This window comes from Mesoplodon densirostris, chromosome 3 (genome assembly GCF_025265405.1).
Source record: "Mesoplodon densirostris isolate mMesDen1 chromosome 3, mMesDen1 primary haplotype, whole genome shotgun sequence".
Classification (NCBI taxonomy): domain Eukaryota; kingdom Metazoa; phylum Chordata; class Mammalia; order Artiodactyla; family Ziphiidae; genus Mesoplodon; species Mesoplodon densirostris.
Genome location: NC_082663.1, coordinates 139745398 through 139764293, shown reverse-complemented (window position 1 = coordinate 139764293; position 18896 = coordinate 139745398). Strand labels below are relative to the sequence as shown.

At 49.4% G+C, this 18896-nt stretch overlaps 1 protein-coding gene across 1 annotated transcript in view; it reads right to left on the bottom strand.

Moving 5' to 3' along the window:
* The window catches only part of AP1M1 (adaptor related protein complex 1 subunit mu 1), a 30033-nt gene that overhangs the window by 9256 nt on the left and 1881 nt on the right, over positions 1-18896 (bottom strand). Inside the window, exons 2-6 of the mRNA XM_060093815.1 lie at positions 14797-14953; positions 12248-12315; positions 10361-10491; positions 9386-9533; positions 498-624 (exon numbers count right to left, since the gene is read on the bottom strand). Coding sequence (XP_059949798.1) covers positions 498-624; positions 9386-9533; positions 10361-10491; positions 12248-12315; positions 14797-14953 — 631 coding nt within the window. The remainder of the gene's footprint in view (positions 1-497; positions 625-9385; positions 9534-10360; positions 10492-12247; positions 12316-14796; positions 14954-18896) is intronic.

Here is an 18896-nt window from a genome sequence, read left to right as displayed (position 1 = left end):
CTGGTGGTCCAGTTTGCAAACACGGAGCCCCAGCCACCCTGGGCTCCTGAGGCCGCTCTGGCCATGCCCCACCATGGGAAGTGCTACATCCAGGCCAGGCAGTGCATGCTCGAACCACTGTGTGTGGCTTTTGAACAGCCCAGACCCAACGCCAGAGGTGAGGGCAGAAACTGGGTCAGGGAGGGGAGAGCCAGCCCCGCAGTACCTTCCAGTAGGGTGGAGTTGAGGACCTGTTGTATGATGCTACACGCGTTTTGGCACCTAAGGTACTCACCTGCACCTCTGGCCCTCGGAGCAACAAGGGGGCTTGACTTGAGTATTTTCACTCTCCCATGTCCTCTAAGTGTAGGTGTTAGTTTATTCGTTTTCACAGTTGTCTTGTAAACAACGTGAAAATGTTTCTAAGCCAAGTGCTTGAGATGAACTTGTTCATCACGCAGGTGAACAGTCCCTCAGCTGCCCCAGGGGTGAAACCCGGGCCCCGGTGGCATACTCACGGCCCGTGTTGTCGAAGAGAACCTTGTCGTTGAGGCCCAGGCGCAGCTCAGGCATGCCCGACAGGAAGACCCGCATCTTGATGGAGCCCACAATCTCACTGCGTAGGACGTTACCGTTGGCACTGACCTAGGGGGTGGCGAGGAGGGGGTGAGGGGAGGCCCCACGCACCAGTCACTGTCCCCCACCACGCTGTGTGACCCTCCTGGCCACTTCAATTCTTGAAGCCCTTCTCACTGTCCCCTGAGCTGGGGAGGCAGTGCCAGGCCAGGCCAGGGAGGCAGACACTTACAGGTCCCGCCTTCTAGTCCTCAGGCCACACTAGGCTCCTCCCTCTCAGATGGGCCAGGTGATACTGTGCCTGGAATCCTCTCTGAGGGCTCTACTCTAAGTTGCTCTTGGGATGCCCCGGGCAGACCTGGTGGCTTGAGGCCGTGTGCTCAGCTGGCCTGGGCAGGGACTCTACCAGGTCTGCTCATCTGCTGGGCTCTCTTGGAGCAGGTCAGACTCACTTTCCTGGAAATCTCTGTTTCTCCATGTGGGGCCTGGCAAAGTCCCTAGGGCTTGTTGAAGACGGAGCTTCCTGGGCCCTGCTCCCAGGGCTGCCCTGATGTCTGATAACCACTGATCCAAAATAACAATACACTTAAGCAAATACAATCACTGCTACAACAGTGACTGAGCAGCTCCTCCTCAAAAGGGCGGGGCTGTGACTTGGGTGACCTTTTAACTCCTGTGCAAACCGGAAGGCATCTGAGAGTGCAACTAAAAATCACAGCAGGACGATGGGCAAACCCGGAGACTGTCCTCAGGGAGCCAGGCTGCTGGAGCACCTCTCCTTGGGCACATTTTAGAGACGAGGACACTGAGGCACAGAGGGGATGCCACACGCCGAGAGCACAGAGTGGCTGGCAGAGATGCTGGGGCCACAGCCTGGACCACCACCCCATAGTGCCATTCTACATGAGGCCACATCCACACCAGCAAGTGAAACAGAGGGCTACAAACTCAGAGGCCCTAGAGCCATATGGGCTGTTCCTTGGAGGGCCTGAGTTTCCGATTTCTGCAGAGAAGCAGGAAAATCTGTCCAGTCTTTAACTCAGATGTCTCCAAGTAACACGTGCACACGTGAAAGCCCTTCACCTCTGAGGGAAGTGGAGAACTGAGGTGCCATGTGGACGATGACCTCGAGAAAGGCACAGAACAGGACAGAAGGCCCTGCAGGGTGTGGCTCCGTCACTTCCCGTCGCTCACTATACTCTGACCACGCTGGCCTCTCACTGTCCTTGCCTCATCAGGCAGCAACCTGACCCCACAGCACACAGAAGCTGCTTCCTCCTCTGCCTCTTGCCAGCCCTGCTGCCTGTCTATCCATCCTGTCCACGCTCTGGTGAGGGGTCATGTCAGGCTGCTCACTGATGGGCCCAGCACGAGGACAGTGCCTAGGGCAGCAGGCACTCGGCGAGCCCGTGTAGACGTGGCCCTTTGCCCCTGGGCTCTGGGCAGCTGGCACTACCACCTGCCTTACTCTGCGGGTCCTCCGTGTTCCCCCCGACAGTCTGCCCTTAGACCCCCTTCTCTGGGGGGCTATCTCCCCTTGGGGAGTTGGGACTGCACCGCCCTCTATAGCTGAACGATGGGAAAGAAGGCTCAGGAAGTGGAGACAAAAGCCATGCAGCCTCTAAGGCTAATCCTGGCCCTCCAGGCAGCAACCAGGACGGTGCTGAGGTGTGACCGGCAGCCCAAAGCTGGTGCCTTCCCCAGGGTGGGCGTGGAGGAGATGTTTGCTGGGGGATCGGCTGCCTAATTATACTAGTACAACAAGATTTTCAGAATCTGGAGGCCAATGTTGACTCTGAAGGCCGCCAGTTCTGCAATCAGACTTAGGAAGGTGTGTTCCAACATGGCTGGGATATCCATACTTGCCTCTTGCTGCCCCTTGTATGGAAGAACAGGGGTCCTTGGGCAGTGCCATGTGTAGGGACACACTGCGGCTGGGACACCCCTGAACTCCCAGTACTTTCCCAGGCAGTTGTTTATAAGCTGCTCCCTGGGATTGTTGCTCCACCTTAGGACACCCTACAGCCATGTTCTGGGCTCAGTAAACAATTCAGACGAAGGTCCTCAGGCAGGAGGGGAACGCAGTGAGTGAGGCCACTGTCTTGCCTCATGGCTTAGTAAGTAAGACAGCATATACGTTTATATTTAGTCCACTGGGAGAATGTTTTTGGAAAGCACCGTTACTTAGCAATTGCATGTCTGGGAACTCGGCCCTCCAGAAATCCTGCCCAGATAAGGGAGATGCCCAAACACACATCTGAGGATGAGCACTCATGCTCATTTCTGCACTGGCTGTAACAGTCAGAAATGGGCACACCTAAGTGGCCTACATGACTGGATTGGCCCAGCCAATCCTTGTCTGCCCAAGTAATGGGAGTGAGGCCCTCTCCGGTGCGGTGACAGGCAGGCTGCAGGTGAGATGGAACTGGCCTGCATCACCCTTTCTCTACCACTGACTACAGCTACAAAACCTGGGCAGGATGCATGGGCAGCTACTGGAAGACTGAAAAGGTGGGTCTGGGAGGAGCCGACTGAATGAGCAGTCCTCCTTACCCCCCTACCCATGTGAAAGTGCAGCAGAAACCTGGAAGTGCAACCAAGAAGTATGGTGCAGTCAGAGCTTGTGGAAGCCTCTGGCTCTAGCTCCAGGGCCAGAAGGGGAACTCCTGCCGCTCAGAAGGAGTATGGAAATCCCTCATTTACCCCCTTTTCTCTGTTTTCTCACGTCCCAGGCCCTAGGCAATTCAGCTGCCTTTCCGAGAGGGTGGGGCAAACCCAGGATTTCAGCCCAAGTGCAGACAAGTGCGAGACTAGGGATCTAGAGCCCCAAGTTTTTGGCCACAGAACCAAAAAGGGAAGCCCCCAGCCAGAAAGCACCAGGTAGAGAGCAGAGAGTGAAAAGTTCAGGTAAGCAACCTCATGAAGTTGTTTATGTCTCCAGATCTCTCTAGAACCAGGCATGCACGGATTTGATCCTAATTAGCACGCCAAAGACATCAAGAACCAAACTCTCCCCAGTCCCTGACGGACCACTGGGCAGTGCACATTTGGGATAGATTTAAATAGCAAAGGGCACAAAAGCTTTGAAAACTGAACTGATTCTCATGGCCCATAGATTGGGGGTTGAAACTTGTGGCCTGAACCTAACCAGGACAACTGTCAGCTAAAACAAACAAACAAACAAAATCAACATTTTCTGTATAATTTAAATAAGACCTAGAATCTTATCACAGGATATAATCTAAAATTACTCAGCATACAAAGAACCACGAAAATTTCAGCTCACATGGAAAATACAATCAACAGACACCAACAATGATATGGATATTGGGATTATCTGACAAAGACATTACATAGCTAGGATAAAAACTGCAAACACTCTTGAAACAAATGTCAAACTAGAAAGTCTTGGGAAAGAAACAAGACTATAAGAAGAAGAATCAAATGGAAACTTTAGAACTGAAAAATACAATAACAAATTAAAAAATCACTGAATGAGTTTAATAGCAGAATGGAGATAACATAGGAAAGGGTCAGTGAACTTGAAAGCAGATCAATAGGACTTATCCAGTCTAAACAATAGAGAGAAAAAAAGATGGAATAGAATGAACATAGCCTCAGAGACCCTTGGGACAATAACAAAAGGTCTAACATTTATGTCACTAGAGTCCAGATGGAAACGAGAAAGAGTGAAATGGTGAAAACATATTTTAAGAAATAATGGATGAAAACATCCTGAGTTTGGTAAAATACATAAATCTACAAATCCAAGAAGCTGAACAAGTCCCAAACAGTAGGAATCCAGAGATATCCATACCTAGACACATCATAAGCTATCTGCTGAAAACTAAAGACAAAGAAAAAATGTGGAAAACAGCCAGAGAAAAACAACACATTATCTACAGGGGAATACCGATTCGAGTGACTGTGGATTTTCATCAGAAACCATGGAGCCCAGAAGGAAGTGACACAACATTTTTAAGGTACTAAAAGAGAACTGTTAACCCAGAATTTGATATCCAGTGACAATATCCTTTTGGAATGAAGATGAAATAAAGACATTCTCAGATGAAGGAAAACGAAGGGAACCTGTAGCCAGTAGGCCTGTTTTGAAAGAATTGCTAAAAGAATCTTTTTAGATGGAACTGAAATTGTACCAGAAGGAAACCTGGAAAATTGGGAATGAGGGGAGAGCAACAGAAATAGTAAATATCTGGGTAAATATGGTAGAGAGTCTTCTTTTTCTCCTCTTGAGTTCTTTAAAGTATGTTTGACAATTGAAAGCAAAAATTTTAACACTGTCTGATATGGTTTTCAATGTATATAGATGAATATATAGGACAACTCTATAACAGGGCAGTAAAGTTTCTAAATTCCAATTGAAGCTGTAAAATATTGACTCTAAGTAGAGTATTTTATAGCAACCACTAAAAAAACTATACGAAGAAAAAAAAGATAGAGTGAAGAAACAAAATGGAACACTACAAATGTTCAAAAAGATCACAGACAGATAGGAAAAGGAAACAAAGGAATGAAAAACAGAAGGCAAGTAATAAAGTGGTATATTTTAATCCAAGCAAATTAACAGTTACAGTAAGTATAAATGCTCTAAATATATAAAAGAGACTGTCAGAATGGATTTAAAAAATGGCTCAATTATATGTTTTCTACAAGATATATGACACAGGTAAGTTAAAAGTAAAAGGATTTAAAAGAAAAAAGGAGTAAAAGGATAGAAAGACATATACCATGTAAACACTAATCAAAAGAATTCTGGAGTGACAATATTAATAGCAAAATAGACCTCAGAGCAAAAAAATTATCAGGAATAAAGAGGGACATTATATAATGATAAAGGGGTCAGTTCACCAAGAAAACAGAAGAATCCTAAATCCATTTGGACCTAATAGCAGAACTTCAAAATATGTGAAGCAAAGACACAGACAAATTCACAGTTATAGCTGGAGATCTTAATGCTCCTCAGTAACAGGTAGAACCAGTAGACAGAAAATTAGCAAGAATTGCTAGAAGAAGTGAACAATGCCATTAAACAACTGGATTTAATTGGTATTTACAGAACACTCTCTCCAACAAGAGCAGAATATACATTTTTTTCAAGGGTACATGGAACATTCACCAAGATAGATCATATTCTGGATCATTAAAACAGACCTTAACAAACTTTAAAGAATTGACAGTATATAAACTATATTCTCAGATAATAATAGAATTAAATTAAAAATCAATGACAGGGACTTCCCTGGTGGTCCAGTGGTAAAGAATCCGCCTTACAATGCCGGGGATGTGGGTTCGATCCCTGGTCAGGGAACTAAGATCCCACGTGCCACAGGGCAACTAAGCCCGCGTGCCACAACTACTGAGCTTGCGCGCCTCAACTGAGAGCCTGTGTGCCTCAAACTACAGAGCTCATGTGCTCTGGAACCTGCGCACCACAACTACAGAGCCCATGCACCCTGGAGCCTGGGCGCCACAACTAGAGAAGAGAAAACCTGCACGCCACAAGTAGAGAGAAGCCCGTGCGCCGCAATGAAGATCCCACATGCTGCAACTAAGACCTGATGCAGCCAAAAATAAATAATAAAAAATATATATAAAAATAAATAATAAATAAATCTTTTAAAAAAATCAATGACATTGAGATAACAGAAAAACCTGCAAACATTTAGAAATTAAACAACACTTTTATTAAATAAGCCATGGGTCAAAAAGAAAGTCTCAAGGGAAATTTGAAAATATTTTGAACAAAAATGAAAATCCAACATATCAGTGTAGGATACAGGTAAAGTAGTGCTTAGAGAGAAATTTATAGCATTAAATGTTTACATTAGAAAGAAGAAAGTTTCAAATTAGTATCTTTAGTTTCCACTTTAAGAAACTAGAAAAAGAAGAGCAAAATAAGCCAAAATCATAAGGAAGAAAATATTAGAGATAAGAGCAGAAATCACTGTGATTGAAAACAGAAAAATAATAGAGGAAATCAATGAAATCAAAAGTTGATTCTTTGTGAAAATCAATAAAACAGGTAAACCTCTCATAAGATTAACAAAGAGAAAAGAAAGAGAACATAAATTACCAATATCGGAAATGAAAGAGAGTGTATCAGTACAGACCCTGTACACATGAAAAAGGTAATAAGGGAATACTATAAACAACACTGTGCATATAAACTCAGTGACTTAGATGAAATAGATCAATTTCTTAAAAACAGCAAACTACCAAAACTCACTCGAGATGAAACAGAAAACCCAAATAATCCTATAACCATTAAATAATTGAAATTTGTACTGAAAAATATTCTGAAAAATAAATCTCCAGGCTCAGACAGTTTTGCAGGTGAATTCTACCAAATAAAATAAAAAATAAGCAATTTTACAATGGCTTCCAAAAAATGAAATACTTAGGTATAAATCTAACAAAAAATTTGTACATGGTAAAAACTAGAAAAAGCTGATGAAAGAAATCAAAGATGACCTAAATATATAGAGAGAGACATACTGCACTCATGGATTGTGAGACTTAATATACTAAAGATATCAAATCTCCCCAAATTGATTAAAAGAGTTACTTAACACAACACCAATCAAAATTCCAGACAAGCTGATTCTAAAACTCTACACAAAGGAACTAAAGAGCTAAACAATTTTGAAAAAGAAGAATGTTGTGAGAGTCACATTATCTGATTTTCAAACTTACTATAAAGTTACAGTTATCAAGACAGTGTGGTTATTGGTGAAGGAACAGATATACAGATTGATGGAAAAGAACAGAGTCCAGAAATAGACTTGCACAATATGGCCAATTGTTCTTTGACAAAAATGCAAAAGCAATTCAATGGAAAAAGGATAATATTTTCCAAAATGATTTTACAACAAATGAAAAAAATTGTTCAATATGCAAAAAAATGGATATATGCATCATACCTCAAATAAAATTTAAGTCAAAAATATCATAGACCTAAATGTAAAACTATAAAACTTTTAGAAGAAAATTTAGGAGAAAACCTATGTAACCTTGGGTCTGACAATGAGTTCTCAGACATGGCACCAAAAGCTTAATCAATTTAAAAAACTGACATTTGGACTTTCTCAAAATTAAAAACTTTTGCTCTGTGAAAGACAATGCCAATAGAATGAAAAGAAAAGTGACAGACTAGGAGAAAATATTTGCAAATCACATATCTGACAGAAGACTTTATCCAGAATATATAAAGAACTTTCAAAACTCAACAATCAGAAAACAAACAACTCAGGCTTCCCTGGTGGCACAGTGGTTGAGAATCTGCCTGCCAATGCAGGGGACACGGGTTAGAACCCTGGTCTGGGAAGATCCCACATGCCGCGGAGCAACTAGGCCCGTGAGCCACAATTACTGAGCCTGTGTGTCTGGAGCCTGTGCTCTGCAACAAGAGAGGCCGCAATAGTGAGAGGCCCGCGCACCGCAATGAAGAGTGGCCCCCGCTTGCCACAACTAGAGAAAGCCCTCGCACAGGAACAAAGACCCAACACAGCCATAAATAAATAAATTAATTTAAAAAAAAAAAGAAAACAAACAACTCAAAAATGATCAGAAGATATGAAGAGACACTTCTCCAAAGAGCATAATAATGACAAAGAAGCACATAGAAAGATGCTCAACATCATTAACCATTAGGGAAATGCACATTAAAGCCATGATGAGACACCTATTAGGATGACAAAAATAAAAATGTTGATCAAGGATGTGGAGCAACCGGAACTCTCATCCGCTACTGGTGAAAATGCAAAAATGTTAACAGCAACTCTGGAAAACAGTTTGGCAGTTTCTTACACAGTTAAACATACACTTACCATATGACCCAGCAATCCCACTGCAGGGTATCTGCCGTAGAGAGATGAAAACTTCTGTCCACACATAAACCTATACATGAAATGTTTATAGCAACTCTTTTAACAACTGCCAAACATTGGAAACAACCCAGATGTCCTTTGATGGGTGAATGGATAAACATACTGTAGTTCAAAATATAAAATAAGCAAATATAAGAAGAAATAAACTTTTTGATAATAGAGCAACTCAGATGAATCTCAAAGGCATTATATTGAAAGAAGCCAGATTCAAACTGACACACACTGTATGATTCCACTCATACAACAATCTCAAAAAGACAGAACTATAGTGATGAAGACCAGATCAGCAGTTGCCAGGGGTTGGGAACGGGTAGGAGGGTGCGACTACCAAGAGGCAGCATCCAGGGAGGTTTTTGAGGTGATGGAGCTGTTCTGATTCCTGGTTATGATAATGGGTACACAAATCTGTACATGTGCTAAAATTCATAGAAAATATGGTCAATTACCAAATAGTAACTTAAAAAATAAAATTAAAAAACAAACAAACAAACATACACAAAACAGTAAAAACCAAAAACCAAAAAACCCCAAAAACAAGTCACAGGAGAACTACATCTTATGCTCTCAGTTTCACAGAAAAACAACGTATGTCTGTGTATCTACAGCACGAGGTCCCAAAGGATGACAATGAATCCTTAAGCAATGTGGCCTTTCTGATTACAGAGCCCTTCACTTTCAAACTCTATACACTGCTTCTTTTTTTTTTTAAAGTGATATGCATGCATTCACTCTAAATAAGAACAGAAACTAATGAAGATAAAACAAGCTCGCATTGCAATGAGCAGCCCAAACTGAATCCCGCTGATCTGCTATCACACAGAAACTACCTGTTTCTCAGGGCCCTGCTAGTTTTAAAAGTCGAGCTGCTTTTATTTCCAATCATGGAGAAGATAAAATTTTAAAAAAAAGAAAAGGAAGCCTACCAGAAGATTGACGGACTCAATGACGTCCAAGAACACCTCGTTCTTCCGGTACTTGATGCCCTCAGAGCGCCAGGACACTGCGTTGGTGACGGTGGCTGGGGGCCGTGGGGCCCCTGTTTCCAACTTGTGGCCTTCCTGAGTTATGTACCTGTGGGCCCGGGCTCACAGTTAAGCAGCTCAGGCACTGACATTCTTCAAAACAGCCCCTCCCTGTAGCACGCGCCAGGAAAGGCAGGTTCTGGTTTCACCTGAGGCTGTTTAACACAAGAATATCTTACGATTTCCAAAGCCTCCAACAAACTCTTCAGTTACAGTGAGTGCAGAGTGGTCACGTTTAGGGGGCCAAGGAGACAGTGTTGGTGAGGAAAACAAGAAGCGGGCATGAAGTGTTCCCCCGCTGGGGGTGCAGAAGGGACCAACCTCCTGGGGGTGTAACCTGGTGACCCTGATTCCACTTGGGGAACAACAGATGTGAGATGTGCTGGTTAATGTGGTCCCTCTGCTCCCCTGTAAAATGGGAAGACAGCACCCCCGACTGTGAATGGAGTGAAAAAAGTGCTTGCACAGGGCCTGGTTCACAGGAAGTGCTTAATCCACGGGGACTGTTATTTGATGGGCAGGATTCCAAAGGAGGGAGATTTTTCATCATAGCTTCATTTATGACAGTAGAAACAAAGGCAGGTGACTCCCTAATAACAAGCCATTTAGCACACTTCTGTGGATGGAAATGAAGACCTCGCAACAGGAAAAACGCTCATGCTACGCATGGATGCTGAGTGGAAAAAGGACCCACAACTGTCCCAGTGACTTAGTAAACTTCTGGTGCGGCTGGAGACAGGGCAGGGGGACCAACAACATGAACATACGTTTGCTTCCTCCACCTCCAAACCTGCCGACGACATCAATGTTGTGACGTCACCCAGGAGGGGCCTGACCCCCGCCCCCCCATCCCCGGGTCCCATCCCACCCACTCACTCCTGCAGGATCTTGCTGTCTGTGGTCTGGGGGTAGCCGAAGTCCATGAGCTCATCCAGCAGCTCGTAGATGATGACAAAGTTGTCCCGGATACTCTCCTCTTCCAGCTCCTTGAAATATTCCGAAAATACCTGTGGTGTTGCGTAGGGGGCAGATCGTTGAGAGGAAGGACGAGGAGGGGATGAAGGCTTACACGAGTTCATTTGCCCTTTGTGCCCTGAGGCCCCTGCTAACAGCCCTTTTGTCCACGAGCTGCATTTGCCTGTTTCCCAGAGTGCTATGGACGAGGCCTTGGGCTCAGGGAATGTGGGCAGGAGGACAGCAGTGGCCGCCTATGAGGCGGGAACCAGGCTGGGATAGTACAGGCGTCAGGCTTGGTCAGAAGCCCCACCGCTGCTGGCCCACTCTCCTCCCCACCCTGACAGACACTCCCAGGCCTGGGGCCCCTTCCCATCTTCTCTTTAATCCTGACTGTAACTATTACCCTTTGCCTCTGAGCCAGGAGTGACTCAGGTGAGGGACAAGAACCACTGAGGATGGGACAAGTGGCTCTTCCGGCCTCCTTTGGCCTCCCTGAACTCCAGTCTGTACAGCTGTGCCTGCAGACGAATCTGCCCCATTTCAACAGAAAATTAAGAGGATCAAAGCAGGGATGCCAAAGGAGACAAAGGGAAGAGGGGCTTGGTAGAAGCTCTTTCATGAGCACAAACACTGAAGCAGAAAGGCAATGCCAAACACTTCAGGGAGGAGAACCTTCCTCCTTCCCGCTTCCCCGTCTCCACACCCCAGGACTGCAACCGCTGGGCCTCTCCTCTGAAATCACAGGCAGCGCAGCCCGGCCTGCGACAGCTCCGAAATGCAGGCCTACTCCTCAGCCTGCACTCGGGGCCTCCCCGGGGGACATGCTGCTCTCCTGACCCCATGTCCTCACTGCCCACACCAGCCTGTTCCCCAGCGTCTGGCGCAGGTGGCTCCTGATCGGGCTGCATAGGGCACCACCTGAGGGATGAAAGCTTTCCTGGGCCCACCCCAGGCCTCCTGGGCCCAGCTGCCCTTCAACCCCACAGCCCCCACTTTGCCCGTGCCCCTCCATCTCTCTCCTGGAAACCAGCCTGGCCTCCCAGCTGCCTTCAAGTGCTTTTTCTACTCAGCAGCCAGAGATGATCTTACCTCGAATCAGGTCTTGTCAGTCTCCTGCTTAGTGCCCTCCACCACCTCTCACGAGACTTGGAATGAAATCTGAACTCCTCACTAGGCCCTGTACATCCCGCCCCTGCCCACCCTGCCCACCCCTATGGTCTAGCCCCATCACCTTGCTGATAGCAGCCCCACACTGTCCTGAGCACACTGGCCCGCCTGATGTTCTCTGAGTGCACCACGTGCACTCCTCCCCCAGGGCCTTTGCATGTGCTGCTCTCTGCCTCCCCAGCTCACTGTCAGCTGGGCCTGCTGTGAGTCACCTCTCTCCAAGGTAGGGCCTCAGGTCTCTGTGCCTTTAGGCCCCCACCCCCACCCCCACCCCCACAAGATTCTGAGCAGAACTTGGCTCCGCCCTCCTCCTGCTTATCCCACCTTCCTAATCTCTGACTCATCTGGTTACCCTCCACCCTTCCACAGCCAGCTAGGGGGCATACCTGTCCCTCTTGGAGTCATGGCGCACCTGGCCTGAGCCCCACCTCCCGTTCACTTTCCTCTCCTCACCAGGCAGAGGGGCAACTAAGGCCGCAGAATCCCACTCACAGATCACGTGGAGCTCCCCCATCTCACTTCTGGGGTTCCAGCTCCAAACCCCCTAGGGATGCTGCAGCCCTCGGGAGGCTGGTATGGTGAGGCACACCGCAGTGCCAGGGTGACGGATACCCCTGTGGCCCCTGTGGCTCAACTCACCTGCACCACCTTGTAGAGGAAGGAGAATACCAGTGACACGCACGCGTTCTTCTTAGAGGTGGCGACCACTGCGTGGCGGCTGCAGTTAAGGAGCAGTCAGAGGCCTGGGCTGCCACCCCACAGACCCCAGTTCACTGCATGTTTTGGAGCCACCCCAAGCCATGACTCGGCCCTCAGCGGGTTACCGACCTCCTGGTCTGAGCTGGGCCTGGGACACAGCAGTTACAGCCAGAGGAAGTCCCGGCTCCCAGGGAGCGCTCTGTCAGCAGGGGGCACAGGGAACCCACCCCAGCTGCTGGGTAGCGGGGGCTGCCCTGAGGAGGTGATGCCTGAGCTGAGGGCTGAAGCCCAGGGTGTGGTAGAGGGCACTTCAGATGGGGTGAGCAGCCTGGGGCAGGAGGAGGTAGTGCGGGTCATCCCAGAGCGGAAAGCAGGAGCACAGCCGGCCCTTCTCCAAAGCCCATCGCTTACGTGACCCTCCTGAGGTCCAGGGCTCCCCAGGCAGGCTCCAGTGGAAGCAGCCGGGGCCAATTCTAGCTCAAGCCTTTCTTTGAGCCTTTGCCCCTGAAGCAAACCTTTTGAATGAAGCCTCCATTTTCTCACTAGTATGATGGGGGCCTTAGAGTGGATTTACTGAGGTGATGTATGTAAGGTGTCTGGCAAACTCCCTCTGATGGGCGGGGGGGACGGCGGGTGGGTGTGGGGTATGTCCCCACTTCTTGGGGTCAGTGTATACTGGGCACTTCCTGTTCCTCTTTCCTTAAAGGGCCTCAAGCCACCCAGGGAGGCCAGTTCCTGTGCACTGCGCCCTGGCCATTCACAACAAGCCTGTGCCACTCCAGTGCCAAGCTGTGAGCTCTGGAAGGGAGAAAGGGACTGCCTCCACCTCACTTCCTGCCTCAACTGGCCCAGCGCAGGGTCCCAGGAAATGGAGCTGGGCCAGTCAAAGGAGTGCTGGCTTCCCACCTCTAGTCCGGGCAACATGCCATCCAGGTGCTCTCTAAGGAGGGGCAGAGGGCACCTCTGCCCCTCATGGCTGGGCCTTGCTGGAAACTGCCACCTGACGATGGCACTCAGGCTGGAGGTGAGAGGGTGTCCACTCAGGCAGGGTGTGCTGGGCCCTGGCACCCAGAGGGGCAAGCCCTCGATGTCTCCTCCCTGGCTGCCCATGCGTGAAACACTGGGGCCCAACTGGAAACTGGTCTGACGGCTCCTGCTGCGCGGACACAGCTGCCCCTCCCTCCTCTCCATACCTGGGCAACCACTGCCCAGACGCAGGGCAGCTTCCAAGATAGCCAACTCTTGGCTCACAGGCCACCTGCCATACTCTACAGAGCTGCCCCTGAGGCCTTCCAGAGAGGGGTGAAGAAACAGAGGCACGATGAAGGGAGCCAGACCTCAGGGCACTGGATGAAGGTCCCAGGCCAACACCTCCCACCCTGTAACATGTACACAAATCACTAGGGACGGCCTTGCTACAGTGCAGATTCTGACCCGGCATGGCTGCATGGGATCTGGGATTCTGCATTTCCAAAAGGCTCCCAGGGGATGCTCGGGCCCGTGGACCACACCTGCACTAGCGAGGTCCTGTGTGTCTCCAGGAACATGGGAAAGGGGACAGAACCCACGTCTGCTGGGTGTGATGCATATGCACCAGCTCAGTCCTGCTCTCACTGGACTGTGGGAAGGTGAGGACTTGCCTCCAGTCACATAGCTACTGGAGCTTGGGTCTGAACAGGGCTGTGTGCTGCAAAGCCATGCCCTTCTTGCAGCAGTACGGATACCAGAATGTGCCTGACCAAAGCCATGGCAGGGCCAGTCAGACCTCATGGATGGAAACTGGCTCAGCCAGGTCTCCACATGAGCCTGAGCACGGGGGGCTCTGAGATCTGGGCAGGGTTGAGAGGAATCCCTCCCCTCCTCTGTAACCCACCACCCTTCATGATCCAGGCCACCACCCTGCCCACCTGGATGCCAACCTCCGCCTCCCCACCCCTCCCTATGTCCACTTCTGATCCCTGAAGTCTGGCGTCCACTCAGCAGCCAGAGACTTTCAGAAAATGCAAACATGCCCGTGTCACCTCTCTGCCTGAAACCTTCCAAAGACTTCCCAACACACTTAAGGTGAATTCCTATGAGGCCTTGCAGTGCACACCCTGCTGACCACTTGGGCCCTGCTCCTACCATGCAACCCCCTCCAGTGCTCCAGTCACCCCCACTACAGCTTCGGAATGAGACTTCGCCTGGGCTAGTGCTCCTCATGCCAGCCAACTCCTGTGGCTGGCAGACACCTGGCCTTCCTGCAGGTCTCCTCCAGGATGTCACCTCCTCAGGGAACCCTTCCTGGCTCCTTGGACCTCTGTCACACTGGTCATCCTTGGGCAGCAGGGAGCTCCAGAAAGACAGGGCTGTGCCTCATGGCCCCCACTGGCCTGAGCCAGCCCTGGGTCAGCCGGGGCAGGGGCTGGCAGCCCTCAGTTGCACGTGTGTGTGTATGCACACACATGTCCACACAGGAGCCCCCTGGGAGCACCCTAGCCAAGGGATACGATACAGGTTGTTGTGCTTGATCCACATGAAGCGGACTCCCCCATGGGCCAGGATAGGTGACAGCATCCCCTCCTCCTCCTTCTCCATCAGGATGGGCATGAAGTGCTCCACCTCCGACATGTCCACGTCGCCGCGGTAGTTCCGGCAGATGAGCACCTGGTGGAGGTGGAAGACAGGGGAGACACGTTCATCTTGAGTTCCACCAGCTGGATGGCTGGGGTGAGATGCACCAGCTTCCTTCCCTCCAGGGACCCCAAACACACCCGTCTATCAAAGGGCCATCCGATCTCCATCCCCCAGGGGATTCCTCAAGGAAAGCATTTCGCCAAGTGAACTTCCACAGGGGCCAGTGGGAATCTTCCCAGAGGGAGCATGGAAGGGGGGGCTATGGGGCAAGAGTCCAGGACCGCGTCACTCGGGAGATGCCAGGTTAAACAATGTCCCATAGGCTCTCATTGCAGATCTTCTCAGAGCCTTTCTGTGCTAATGAGCCCTGCTCTTCTGTCTGTGTCAGGAGAGGGACACTGCTAAGTGTTCACATCTACTAGAACCTGCCTGTGGCCTGAAGAGAAGTTCTTCTCCTCACCTCTCTCTCATGGCCTGTGGGTTTGGATGTGAAGCATCACTGCCGATAGGAAAGGAAAATGGGACAACCACTTTGGTAAAGTTTGACAGGTTCTCAGAAAGTTATAATCCAGCTTATAACCCAGCCATTACTCTCTTAGGTATTCACCCAAGAGAAAGGAACCATACGTCCACATGAAGATGCATGCATGGATGCTCACAGCAGCTTATTTTAAATAGACTCAGGCTGGCGAGAATGCCAACGTCCTTCAACAGGTGAATGCAGACATAAACCGTGTCCAGCCACACCATGGAACACTCCGCAGCTATGAAAAGGAACGACTACTGACACTGGCAGCAGCATGAGAGAATCTCAGGATCACTGAGCCGAGTGAAAGAAACCAGACAGTGGAGAACATATCTACGTGATTCCACTTAAATAAATAAATCCTGGGAAATGGTAACAGAAAACATATCAGTGGCTGCCTGGGGACAGGCTGGATACAGACGGGTGTGAGGAAGCTTTAGGGGGTGATAGAATGTGTGCTTATGGTTTCCTGGGTATACACAATGACTGAACTCATCAAACTATGTGTTTTAAATAAACAAAATCTGTTACATGGAAGTTACACCTCCCTGAAGGAGTGAAAAAGGAGGTGTGAAGCTATGCCACTCTGAGCAAGGCCCCATTTGGAGATGCCGCCTAGAGCTGCTACCACTCTTGTGTGTCCATGAGGACAGCTGGCGGCGTAACTCAGTAATATGCTGAGAATGACACCACAGAGCTGACCAGTCTGGGAGCCGCCTGCCTCAGAACCTGTAGTTTCATAAGATACATTGTCTTACTGTTACAAGCCAGAGAGAGAGAGACAGAGAGAGACAGAGAGAGAGAGAGAGCAGGCGAGTGAGCGGGCGAGAGAGAACCTTCATTTTCTAGTTTCTCCTTTGTGGCCTATGGGCAAGGGACCCTGTGCCCTCACTGCTGTTCAGAAGGCCTCTTAGAGACTCATCACCCAGTGGGTGAGCTTGTGGGTGCCTGGACCAGGCCCTGGCACAGGGATTCCCACATACCCTCTCATATATTCTTTGCCAGGAGTATATATTGCCTCATATACTTCCCCCACCATGAAGCAGGACTGACATTTTTAAAGAGATGGACAGTGATGTCCAGAGAGGTGGCACCACATGCCTGAGGTCACACAGCGAACAAAGGTGAGCCAGGATTCTAACCCCGCTTCTCACTCCCTTCAGGGCCACTTCTGCTTGATAAATATTGCTTTCCTGGGCTTCCCAAGCCCACCTTCTACCCCATGTATCCAATTTTGGGGGATGCCACGGGCATGGAGTCCCCAGGCCCCCAGTGTGTTCAAAGGAAAGAGCAGGGAGCAATTTATTTTGCTCACCTTCATCACCAAGGCTGCAGAGAGGTCAACTCATTCATACCGTCTACCATACATCATGCTGGGCCTGGAGACACAGGGGTGACCAAGACAAACAGGGTCCCTGCACTGAGACAGCTGGTCAGGGGGAAATGAGAGACTCTGCAAGGGTATGACCTTCAAACTGAGGCCTGAGGGGACAGGCAGGATAGAAGCAGAGGGACCAGTGTGGCTAAAGCCATGGGGCTAGGGGTACAGCCCATGTGGGCATACCTAGGAGCACTGGTTAGGTAGAGTAGGGGCAGCCTCAGAGCTCAGGCTGCAGGTCAGGACAAAGGCAGGAGACAGGACAGACTGGAGGGAGGCAGGCAACAATGAGGGGACAATCCTCAACCCCTGTTGCTGATCTTGACCCCACAATTCCTTCCTCGCAGAGAGTGAGACAGGCCTTCTTAAACAGAATCAGATCAGATTGCTTCTTGTTTAAACTGCTGCTACCCCAGCCTCCCCTCATACAGAACAAACTCCAAGTCCATCCGCATGGCATGTCTTCACAGCCCCTCCAATGCCTCTCCATCCATGCTCCCTGGGCTCACCCCATTCCAGCCATCCTGGTCAGCACTCTAGCTCTCTCTAAGCAATCTACATTTGCTCCTGCCTCAGGGACTTCGCACTTGCAGTTCCCTCTGCCCAGAATGCCCTGGCCTAGATCTTCTCGGTTCTCAGACCTGAGCTCAGATGTCACCTCCTCCAAGAAGTCTTCCCTGCTCACCCTGGCTAAGATCATATCCTGCCCCTTTCCACTCCCAAGCCCACTTTACCTTCACTGTCCACATCACCACTGCATTATATATTCATATCCTCATTTATCATCTGTCGCTTCTACCAGAGCCTAACACTCCCTGAGAACAGTGACCACTTTCGTCTCGTTTATGGCTGTGTCCCAGCACCCACAACAGACCCTGGCCCATAGTAGCTGCTCAGTAAAGTCTGTGCAGTGAACACGGCAGTGAGGAAGAGGAGGCTAGGATAATGCCCATGTCTCCAATGTGGGCAGCTGCATGGATGGTGGTGTCAGTCACTAAGATGGGGAGAGAGAGCAGGGCTGGCAGGTGGCGGGGAGCTCATCTGGGGAAATGCCAAGTTTGCGGTGGCCGTGAGACCTCCAAGGTGTCCTGGAGGCCCGTGGATCTCCAGATAAGTGCTCTGGACTTTGGAACAAATTTCAGAGTCATTGGCACAGTGACATAAATCAAAGCCTGCCGCAAGGAGAGCAACAGTACAGGAGGCACGCCAGGCCCAAGCATGAGGAGCCGACGTCCAAGGGGAGGGCAGAAGATGAGGGAGAGCAGTCAGTGAGAGAAACGGGGAAAATAGAGAGCACAGCAACCTCGAGGCCAACAGAAGCCTGCTGAGGAGGAGCGTAGTAGTAGTGTCAGAAGCTGCAAAGAAGCGAGAAAGATAAGGGCAGAGAAATATCCATGGAGGGCTTTCTATCAGCTGAATGTGGCCCCGCTGGTTTCCTCAGTGATCAGAGGCTCTGGCTGGCAGGTAGATGTGTGGTTGTGAATTTCCTGACCTTATTTTTTATTAAATGAAGTCTGCGCAGAAGGCAAACTTTCAAAACATGAGGTCCATGGGGAGTGGAATAATAAATGGCGTGATGGTCACTGAGGATGGGAGGCAAACCCACAGCTGCCTCAGGAGCTTCCTGAAAGGCACGTATAATCATGCTTCTTCCAGGCTATTGTCTCCTTATGGTGGCTGTTCCTTCTTGGGATCAAAGTGGTTCCCTCTGTCCTGCTCTCCCGTCTGGACATCCTCAACACCCACGGCCCTCTTGGTGCCATCCTCCAGGCTCCAGCATTACCCAGGACTTTTGGCTTGCCAGCGCCAGCCAGCCCACTGTGACACCTCCTCATTCACCTGACTGCCACCTGGTCACCTTCCCAGCTCTGGCATCTCCCTCCTCCAGGAAGCCGTTTGTAAACACTTCTCCTCCCGCCAGCCCAAACAGAGGTTGGGTAACTGCATTACCTGGGGCCTTGTCCTTGTGGCTAATAGGATCTGACCATTTGGATCCATGTGTCTGCTTGGATCTGTCAGCTTCCATGCACCTCCCCTACCAGAGCTCAAGGTCCGTGGGGACTAATATG